The following is an 11,668-nucleotide window of genomic DNA, read 5'->3' as shown; positions in this document are numbered from 1 at the left end:
AAACTATAAGGCCTTTATGCTGTAGAAAGGGGAGCATCACTCAAATCTACCTTGATATAACTGCACTGAGATTTCTTCTTCAGAAACAATTTAAACAATACTGCAATTTTGTGATTTCTTCACTAAAGCAGATTAATACATTATGCAGTATACAGTTGGACATGCCGCTGAGCTGAGATTCAGACTTATGCTTCGTCAGAACAGACTTATGCTTTAATACTTAAACGTTACACTGAGGTTAAACGTTACACTGAGACCATTAAGCATGAAATATATAAAGACTCTTTCAATCATAATAGAGGTACCAATTCAAGCCCCTACTTTATCTGCATTTAAACAAGCCAGCAAATAGGGACAAAACAGCGTATCTCAAGTCACGCCCTATTCTAACCTGGACTATCAAGCACACACTTTTAGGTTGACAGTGTTTAAGCTCATAACCTTTGTTTTATCATGCCTTGCGTCCTCCACCATTCTGTAGCGAATCAGCTCAAAGGGGAAATATTGATAATTAATCATAACTAGTTATAAATAATTATAAATATTTAGATCCGCTGTAAGTATTTACTTGACCTCTCGGGGTCAACTGTCTGTCAATTCTAAGAATGTTAATTTCCTGGTTAAGGGAAATAACTTTCTTACTGTACAATTCTACACCGAGCCTGTAGCATAAATCTGCATGATTAAGGGACTCCAGTCCCAGTGAATGGAAAGTCAAGGCCGAAGCCTGGCGCAAACTTAGGGTGTTCTTAGGAGCTTTGTCGCTCACATATTCATCTTCTCAGAATCTAACCAAACCGCAGACTGGAGGCGGGTTACTGATGTGAGTTCTTTAAGGTCTGAGAAGATTCATGCCTCTCAATGTGGGCTGGTCCAATGAGAAAGGCTGAAATTCCAAGCGGGAGTTTGGAAATACTGGGGAGTTTTATGACCCTTTGTGTAAAAGCATGGTAATTTGCATATGGAACTTGAATCAAAATTACCAGAGATTCTCAGAACACTAATATATTGCCTATGTACCAACATATAATATACACTCTCGTTTAGATCATCAGAAGATGAATTCATAGGTACTAAACATGGTAGGATTACATATAGGTAAGATGACATGAACGAGTGGTTCTATCATAAGCCTGCATAAAACAGTATACAATATAAAATACAATATACAAGGACAGTAACAACATACACAATGACCTGAAGGATATGAGTGTTCATTCAAAGAAAGGTTTTCCTATGAATTAATTAGAGAACAGTCCATTTCTCTTGGCATTATGTGTCTGTCTTATGAGGAAAATGGGTGAGTTTCTCTACCCACATTCCTTTGGGCAATAAAACCAGTGATTGGTTGCCATGGAATCAGAGGCCTGTTCGTTCGCAGACATCCTGGCACCCAGCATGTTTATTGGGTGAGGGGTCTGTGATTATTTGTTAATCTAATGAATAATTGATTTGTTAAATCAAATGAAAAATGGTGTGTCTGATTGGTCCAGACACTACAGTAGTAATGTTGTCTCTGGTCTGTGAGCGTAAATGCGTTCAGGGGGCGTGGCTTTGGCTGGCGATTGCAGGGAGGGTGGGACGTTCGCTTTCAGTGCTATCAGGCTAAAGTTAACATTTTCCAAGATCTCCTACTGCACCTTTAAATTGTCTCAAATTCAGATTCGATGGGTCTTAAATATGTTTGGTCACATTACAGCTAAAATATCTTCAGTCTGACGGAACTAATGACCGTTTACAATCATTGGACAGACCGAAGATTGTTTTTCATCCAAACATCCTGATTAAAACAAAATAACCAGCGAAGCATCGAAACGAAAGAATGATACTTCTGATTTTAATACATTCAACGTAAACAGCGATTGATAATGGAATGGTATTTCTGTTCTCTTTCTGTTCACTTCAAAACAAATGAGCGTAACAGCACACATAAAGAAACTCTGAAGAAACACACTGAGGTATCAAAATATGTAGTTTATTTATAACATGATATAGTTCAGTAAAATACCAAGGGAGCTATTTTGCTGAATATTCTCACGATTGCAAATGTTAAATTGATTTTAGTTCAATAAACAATTAAAGTTAGTTAGTGAAGTTAAGTTACTTACATTTTAGACACAATATTTACTGTTTTGTTCTGTTTCACCAATGAAAATAGTTCCGAACAAGGAACACAGCAGAAGTATCGCACAATCTCCAAGCAACACTCGGCGGTGTTTTGTTCCTGAATGATTCAGCGTTTTGCACGAATCGGTTGAATGAATGACTCACTCATTAAGTGACTTACCGCCACCTGCTGGTGGTTTAGTATGTTGAAAAGTATACATTTCCCCCCCAACATTTCTTATTTGTATATTCATAAATGTATTTAAAACATTAATCACATAACATTATTTATTGCAGTTGTAATTTTGCAGTGTATTATTTAATCTGAGGTAAACTGTCTGTTGCTTTCAGTATGGCTATAAGGTCACACAAAATTATATTTAAATTCCTATTAGACACTTTTAACATTGAATAAAGCACACAATCAGTATGTGAGATTATCTACTGTCATATAGTTTGTATGTTGTTCCAGCCGCGACTTCGCGGAAACCGTTTCTAAAATAGAAATTTTGCGTATCGCGTTCACGGCTAGTTAGGACAAAACCTCTGATTAACATGAAAAAGCCTTTTATCATGTGTCGCCCCGTCGCGTGTAGTTGGGACACGGTGTTAGACAGCATCCTTAAAAGTGAGTAAGTATGTGGTTTCATTCTATGAACCAGACACTTGAAAATGCTTTGGTCAAGCAGTTTTCAGCCCCCCAAAACAAGACCATAAGTCAGCATTAAATTAAAATTGAGCCCCCCTGACATCCAGTTGCAACAAACTCCTGAAGTTAAGAAAACCTTTCTTGCAACCAGTCGCTGGTCTTACTGTTATCCAATAGTCAAATAGATGTGCAGGCATTTTAGTGAATTCATTCTGATGGGGGGTTTTTTCATCACCCAATTAATTCTCAGTGGATGAAATAAAGTCCTGTCCTGCATTTATTTTTGATAAATATCCTGTTTCTCTCATAAATACCTCAAATTGTGCATGTAAAATGGGTTGCAAACAACAGTTAATGTTCATGTTTTATTTTTACAATGGCAAGAAATGAAGAGGATGCCTACTAGAGCTTAAAGTTAGTCGTTGATCAGTGAGGGAATGACTCATTTGTGCTATGTGTAAGAAAAGTATTTTTTGTATAATTTCACTTGCATTGTGTTGTTTTGACTGACGTATATTTCTGTGTTTGTTCAGATCAAAATGCAGGAGGTGGCATTAGAGATGCGGTTGACTCCGTTCCTGGTGTTTTTGCGAAACGCATTGGAACAACTGCAAGAGCGGGACACCAATAACTTCTTCACTGAGCCTGTACCTTTAAGTGAGGTACACACACACAGCCCTTACAGAGGTGTCTCAAACTCCTCTAGGGTATTTTACTTTTCAGTTAATTGTTATAAAAAAAGGCCAGGTTTAGTTTTTCTTAATTTTTTGGGGGGGGGGGGGGGGGGGTTTTTTTTAAATATTTTGATTTTTTTTTTTTTTTTTTTTTTTTTTTTTTTTTTTTTTTTTTCTCTATTTATTAAAGAATCCTGGAGAAAAAGTATCACAGTACCTACATAAATATTAAGCAGCACAACTGTTTTCATAAGAAATGTTTCTTAAGCACCAAATCAGCATATCATCAAGACTTGAGTAATGGCTGCTGAAAATTCACTTTTGCCATCTAAGGAATAAATTACATTTTATAGTTTATTAAAACAGACAACAGTTATTTTAAATTGTAATAATATTTCACAATAATACAGATTTTACTGTATTTAATGAACAGCTTAATGAAAAAAAATTTTTAATTATTGTTTAAAAAAAACGGCCTGCTTTTGTTTTTTTTATTTTTTGGGGGGGGGGGGGGATTTCTTTATAAACATTGTAGATTTTTTTTTATTTCATTTTTTTCTATTTTCCACTTGTTTCTCGCCATGAATATAGCTGTGGTTGCTGGAATGGTGCTAAATTATAAGCATTCAATCAATAGCCTGATGAAGGTGATTCATCCATGAGTTGGAAATCTTCATTGCATAGTAATTCTACTGCTTTTTGTCTTTTGTTTTTATGTTTTCTGCGTTACATTGTACGGAATTTTAACTCAGTTGTAAGGGAATTAATTATAATTAATTCAGGTTTTAGAGGACTAGGTTCTGAAGAGCCTAATTCAACCTGATTCGAACTGATTCTAAATTTGATAGTTTACACTTTAAATCAAGGGTCGTCCAGCGAGCCGGTGATTCTCAGTATATTTTAACAAATTAAATGTGTTTTCCTGGCCACGGTCAACACACTTATGATAATTTGTTAGCTCTTAGAGGGGTAATTATTATGAGTAAGCTACGAGCTAGGCAGCAAGCAAGGATCTTTTGGCAAAGGTTTTAACCTTGAAATTATATGACACCAACATTATTCTTTATAAATGAAACATGAATTTTATTGGCTATTCTAGATTACATCAAACTAAGCTAAAACACAAATACACACAAACATACAGTTTCAGAGGAAGGAAATTATGTTAACGGAGTTCTGAGGAAAGCCCAAAGTTTTAGCAAGATATTTGCTACCGTTCATTTACGTGTGACCTGAGAAAATCACAAAGCACAGGTTTGTCTTATGTTTACTTTTCAAAATAGCTTGACACCAGTTCAGAGAGAGAAGATGGTTCGTTTACTTGCATTCTGCGTGGTTGACAGCCGAAAAGTTGAGATGACGTCGTTACTGGGCTTCCCGGCTGGCCGCTGAGGGAATTCCGTTGCTGATTGGTCGCTGAGGTGACCTTTGGATGACGTCTTTTCTTTGGGAAACCCCTCGTTGGATTGCTTGGTTTCTTTATGACGCGGAGGCTTCAGCAGTTTGCTACAGTCTGAGTTTGTGTTAAGTTCTTTGAAGATCGCGAAGTTCCAATTGAAGTGTTTGAGTTTGAGATGGTGGTGGTCTCTTTTGATGGTAAGCGCGTGAGCACCCGTTGGAGTGCTCATTACAGGCGACCGGCGAGAAGCAGAAGAAGCAGCAGCAAGCACTCGAGTCTGTCTTGCATTGGGTTTTTGTTCCGCTGCATAAGTCCATCCCACGAGGCGACCTTCCAATCGCCTTCTTGCACAGGCGGAGCCTGCATACATTAACAAGAGGCTTCAATTCATCACATGAGGACACCATCTATAAAAGTTGTTAATACTCCTATAAAGTCTCTTAAAAGCAAGTATTGTACATACTATTAAAGTTTACTTCATTTCAACATTCTGCATTTGTCACCAGTTTCCGTTCGATACTAAACTTCACCTATCTCACACATATATTAATAACCTAATTTTCTAAAAAGGGGTAATAAACACTGATTAACGTTGCACCGTTTAAATGAACACATCAAGCATATACATATAAGACATACAACATATTATTTGTGACTCTATGCTCCGATATTTTCATACTTTCAACGATTGTCTCAGAAATCGTCCTTTTCTTTGGAACGCAAAGGGGAAAAGGGGGAGGTGTCCTGAGGTCAATTTTGTGTCAGAGTTGAGAGTCTTCCAAGTTTCTCCTGCTGGACAGGGAGCTATAAAATTGTCTCTTTTGTTGACGGGATTATCAATTTATGTGTTAAGCGGTCATGAGGTCCGTGCGATTCTGTGCGGGACTCTGTCTAGATACCAGGTTCTTTGTTCCGTGGTCCATTAGATGGTTTATTTATGCTGTAGCCAGTCACGAAACCTACTGACCTTCTGTGGCTTAAATTAATCCAGATGGGAGGGGGTCAGTTCTTGTTGTCTTAGTATGGTGTCGACATCGGAGGTGGTTTGGTAAATCATTATCTCCGTGTTTTCTTTGTAAAGATAAGCAGAGCGAGGCAGGAACTCATTGGAGAGAGATACGCCTGGGCTGACCATGGTTCATGCTTTTACGACTCTCATCTGGTTTGTGTGATGTTCGGAAATGCCTTACAACATAATGTGAAGCTGTTTTTGCTCTGATGCCAGAGTTGTCATCTGTTATGAAGTTATCTGAATACTTCAGATATAACCCTTACTGTGAGTGTGGTTGTGTTGTGTATTCCCCAGGTCCCAGATTACCTGGACCACATCGAGCGCCCAATGGATTTCCAGACCATGTGGAAGTGTTTAGAGTCGCATCGCTATCTCAGCTTCGAAGCTTTCGAGGGCGACTTTCTGTTGATCGTCAACAACTGTTTGAAGTACAACGCCAAAGACACGGTTTTCTACCGCGCCGCACTACGCTTGCGAGAAGCAGGTGCCGCTGTTTTACGGCAAGCTCGCAGACAGGCAGAGAGAATCGGATTCGATTACGAGACAGGCATGCATCTTCCTCGAGAGCCAAGCCCAGATTCACCACATGAACGAGAGAGAGAGAGACAGCGAGACAGAGACCGAGAGAAATCAGCATCACTCATTGATGACGGTGAGTATGTTATCTAACAAGTACACTAAAATTACACTAGCATTTAACTTAGTAGTTTTAGCATATTAAATGCCTGTGTCCAGCCTAGAGATGTCAATTTTCGACCATTCCCATGATCGATCATCGTTTAAATTAACAATGAATGAATGAATGAATGAATGATGCATTTATATAGCGCTTTACTGTGTATTGTTGTACACCCAAAGCGCTTTACAATCATGTGGGGGGGTCTCTCCTCAACCACCACCAGTGTGCAGCATCCACTTGGATGATGCGACGGCAGCCACAGGACAACGGCGCCAGTGCGCTCACCACACACCAGCTACAGGTGGAGAGGAGAGAAAGTCATAGAGCCAATCAAGTGGATGGGGATTATTAGGAGGCCATGATTGACAAGGGCCATGGGGGCAATTTGGCCAGGACACTGGGGTTACACCCCTACTCTTTACGAGACGTGCCATGGGATTTTTAATGACCACAGAGAGTCAGGACCTCGGTTTAACGTCTCATCCGAAAGACGGTGCTTTTTGACAGTATAGTGTCCCCGTCACTACACTGGGGCATTAGGACCCACACAGACCACAAGGTGAGCACCCCCTGCTGGCCTCACTAACACCTCTTCCAGCAGCAACCTAGTTTTCCCAGGAGGTCTCCCATCCAGGTACTGACCAGGCTCAGCCCTGCTTAGCTTCAGTGGGCAATATGATATGGCTGTGGCAAATTAAATTAACAATCAATTAATCAAATGATCATTAACCTTAATACTGCAAAATGCATCTATTGCAGTGGCATACAGTCATGACAGGATGTGCAAATGCCACTCAAAACACCAGCTTCCTCACCCGAATTAAAGGGGTTTTTAATCTAAATAAAAGACTAGTAGCAGGATTGTAAAATGAATAGATGTGATTCTGATCATTTGATAAAATGAAGAGAGCACACCGTAGTTACGTTGGGATCATTATACTTGTTGGCTGTTTCATATCCCGATGAATGGTTTCATGCTGCTCGTTGTTGGATTTTAAAACACAATTGCAATGTTTGCAATTGACGCTCCAACTCCAGACCGAGATGGCAGACCTGCCAACCTGTACGCATATTGACCCAAGTCCCGTTTATAACGTGCATTTGAAAAAGCAACACGCGGCGAACGTCTTCCCTTGTAATGAGAAGCGTTTTTATACCTGATGTCAAAAGTGAACATTATAACAAGTTTTTACTCTCCAACATCAGTCTAGTGTTTGAAATAACTTCCTTTTGTGATCTGATGTGGCTTCTTATCACAGAATGAAGCAGAAAATATATTCTGTACTGTAAAAAAGGCTATGTTGATAAGCAGTGGATTATAAATATACAAAATTATGAAAATACCTTAGGTGGCTTTGAAGAACACAGAAAAACTACATATTTTCGCTGTCAAGTCACCTTTATTTATATAGCGCTTTTAACAATACAGATTGTGTCAAAGCAACTGTACAGCATTAATTAGGAAAATAGTGTCAATAATGCAAAGTGACAATAGTAAACACTCATTTTTCAGTTAAAGGCAGTTCATCATTGAATTCAGTGATGTCAACATCCAGCTCAGTTTAGTTTAAATAGTATCTGTGCAATCAAGTCAACGATATCGCTGGAAATGAAGTGTCCCCAACTAAACAAGCCAGAGGCGACAGCGGCAAGGAACCAAAACTCCATCGGTGACAGAATGGAGAAAATACCTTGGGAGAAACCAGGCTCAGTCGGGGGCCAGTTCTCTCTCATTCGACACAAAATCAAATGTTTCCATATTCGATGTATTTGAATAGCAAATTATTATTTATTATGTAGCCTAGGCTACTTCACTGCCGTTCCAGTATCCACGTAAAACTAAATGTTTTGCATAACATCACGGCGGTACAGTGATAACACTTAACCTTAACGGAACAGATTTTACTAGCCTACATTTTTTTTTACTACATATTTTTTTCCATATGCTTGACTGACTGTATTATGATAATGAACAGGCTGCATTGTCAAGGTAGCAATGCTTAACTGTGCATGCATGCGGCGCCGGCGCAATCACTTGAATTTTTTTCCCTTCTAACAGTTCCTTCTAAAGATAGGAATTGTAAAAGGTTTGCCTTTATTTGTGTACATTCACAATAAAAACAAATCTTTGTGCTTTCGTAAAATAAGCCTAAAGAAAAATAGATGCCGCTTTCTGCCATCTGTTTTCCTTTCGCGCAGCACAAAAATGAATCGAAACTCTGCATACTAGGCTAATTGTTTTTCTTTCATTTTCTTAATTTATTTAAGTAAAAATACGTTTCTTGTATAGGCCTATTTATTTGTTTTATATATATATATATATATATATATAGCCTAGCTTTATTCTGTTTTTCTCCACTCGCAGAAGCGCTGCAGGTACATGATGTGATATGACAATGTGAATCCTCATGTTCTGTTGTTTGCTGCTTTTTGCGCATGTAAAATTAATCCCCTGGAAACAAATATTAGTACTTTTAACGGGTCACAGACACGTATCCTTTCTAATTTAATTCAATTCTAATTTAAAATAATCTTGTCGGTTAATGAGCGTCGGTTAGGAAAAATAACCGAAATTAACATCCCTAGAACAGACGAAACCAGTAGTTCAGTTCCAGGCTGCAGCAAAGTCAGATTGTGCGGAGGACCCGGTGGCCTTCTAGGAGACAAGGTCTTCACTCTGGGGATCTGTCTCTGGGGCTCATCTAGTTGTCCTGATCTCCGCTGACATTCAGGGCTGTAGAGGTTCTCTCTAGGTGCTGATCCACCATCTGATCTGGATACAGACTGGATCCGGGTGACTGCAGTAACCATCTGATCTGGATACAGACTGGATCTGGTGGCTACGGTGACCTCGGAATAAGAAAGAAACTAATATTAGCGTAGATGCCATTCTTCTAACAATGTAACAAGTACATCGGGTGTTGGAATCGGAATTGTTCCCGGTTCCGGTTGACCTAATTAATGCGGCCTATAAATACTTTAACGGATTTGAATATTAGAAATGTGTTGGTGTGTTATGTGTAAGACAGGTTAAAGAGATGGGTCTTTAATCTAGATTTAAACTGACAGATTGTGTCTGCCTCCCGAACGATGTTAGGTAGGTTATTCCAGAGTTTGGGTGCTAAATAGGAAAAGGATCTGCCGCCCGCAGTTGATTTTGATATTCTAGGTATTATTAAATTGCCAGAGTTTTGAGAACGCAGTGGACGTGGAGGACTATAATGCAATAAGAGCTTTATAAGTAATAAGCAAGATTTTTAAATCTATATGATGTTTAATAGGTAGCCAGTGCAGTGTTGACAGAACCGGGCTAATATGGTCATACTTCCTGGTTCTAGTAAGAACTCTAGCTGCTGTATTTTGGACCAGCTGGAGTTTGTTTATTAAGTGCGCAGAACAACCACCCAATAAAGCATTACAATAATCTAACCTTGAGGTTGTGAGCGCATGAATTAACGTTTCTGCATTTGACATTGAGAGCATAGGTCATAATTTAGTCGTAATAAAATATATTTTTAGATGGAAAAATGCGATTTTACAAATGTTTCAGGTCCGATAATTAACACCTGTTTTTTCAGAATTTAGCAGTAAGAAATTACTCGTCATCCAGTTTTTTATATAGACTATGCATTGCGTTAAATTGGTATGTTTCACAGGGCTGAGTGTCATCAGCATAACAGTGAAAGCTAACTCCGTGTTTCCTGATGATATCTCCCAGGGGTAACATGTAAAGTGTGAAAAGTAACGGCCCTAGTACTGAGCCTTGAGGTACTCCATACTGTACTTGTGATCGATATGATACCTCTTCATTCACTGCTACGAATTGATGGCGGTCAGATATTGATTTGAACCATGCTAATGCACTTCCATTAAAGCCAACAAAGTTTTCTAGTCTATTCAAAAGAATGTTGTGGTCAATAGTGTTGAACGCAGCGCTAAGATCCAGTAGCACACCTAGGTTCCTAACTGTTGACGAGGAATTGACAGAGCAGCCATCAAGTGTTAGACGGTATTCTAGGTTATTACATGCAGAGTTTTTAGGTCCTATAATTTACACCTGTTTTTTCAGAATTTAGCAGTAAGAAATTACTCGTCATCCAGTTTTTTATATAGACTATGCATTGCGTTAAATTGGTATGTTTCACAGGGCTGAGTGTCATCAGCATAACAGTGAAAGCTAACTCCGTGTTTCCTGATGATATCTCCCAGGGGTAACATGTAAAGTGTGAAAAGTAACGGCCCTAGTACTGAGCCTTGAGGTACTCCATACTGTACTTGTGATCGATATGATACCTCTTCATTCACTGCTACGAATTGATGGCGGTCAGATATTGATTTGAACCATGCTAATGCACTTCCATTAAAGCCAACAAAGTTTTCTAGTCTATTCAAAAGAATGTTGTGGTCAATAGTGTTGAACGCAGCGCTAAGATCCAGTAGCACTAATAGAGAGATACAACCACGATCAGATGATAAGAGCAGGTCATTTGTAACTCTATTTCGAGCAGTCTCAGTACTATGATACGGTCTAAATCCTGAATGGAAATACTCACGGATACCATCGAGTGTTTATTGTCTTAATGTTTCATCATTCAAAGCGTTTCTATATTCTTTTTAATCAGTTACAGCGACAACTGGAGGTTTTTGTCCATATTAGGGATTTTCTGGAGCGTTCTATTACTTCTGTGAAGCATATGTGGATTTTCGCCCTCTGGATTCCAGTATGAAGACATTACATGTTTTTATGGCCAATCCATAAAAATAATACTTCTCTCCAAAAAATTTAAAGTAGACGTGTTAATCTGTTTTTCTGCAGTGTACAGAAGTGTACTTGAGTGTTTTTTTTAATTTTTTATCTCAAATCCCAAGCCATCAGAACCTTGTGAAAAAACGTGGTTAAAGGTGTGTGTGACTGAGTGCAGACCTGCTAACCTTTGGAAAATATTTAACATTAAATCCTGTATATTTTTTTACGATAATTACGATTTTGACATTAGCCATAAAGGAGCTTCAGTAATAATGTAGCTATCTAGGAATATATGAATACCCCACCCACCAAACCCCGTCACACTGATGGTCCTCAAAAAGTTTCCAAGATTGGCAGGTCTGTGAGATGGCAGAAAGCGCATCCCGAATGGTTTCTTTTTTT

The 11,668-nt window shown here is 38.8% G+C and overlaps 1 protein-coding gene across 2 annotated transcripts in view; it reads left to right on the top strand.

The window, feature by feature from the left end:
• Nucleotides 1–11,668, top strand: part of LOC107548749 (bromodomain and PHD finger containing, 1) — a 55,999-nt gene that overhangs the window by 33,781 nt on the left and 10,550 nt on the right. For both annotated transcript variants that reach the window (XM_016229557.1, XM_016229556.1), the window contains exons 8-9: nt 3,289–3,417; nt 6,135–6,492. In XM_016229557.1, the coding sequence (XP_016085043.1) occupies nt 3,289–3,417; nt 6,135–6,492 (487 nt within the window). The remainder of the gene's footprint in view (nt 1–3,288; nt 3,418–6,134; nt 6,493–11,668) is intronic.

Source organism: Sinocyclocheilus grahami, unplaced genomic scaffold, assembly GCF_001515645.1.
Source record: "Sinocyclocheilus grahami isolate Dianchi unplaced genomic scaffold, SAMN03320097.WGS_v1.1 scaffold354.1, whole genome shotgun sequence".
In the NCBI taxonomy this organism is placed as follows: Eukaryota; Metazoa; Chordata; class Actinopteri; order Cypriniformes; family Cyprinidae; genus Sinocyclocheilus; species Sinocyclocheilus grahami.
The sequence above is the reverse complement of the archived record's forward strand: the minus strand, read 5'-3'. Positions and strand labels throughout refer to the sequence as shown.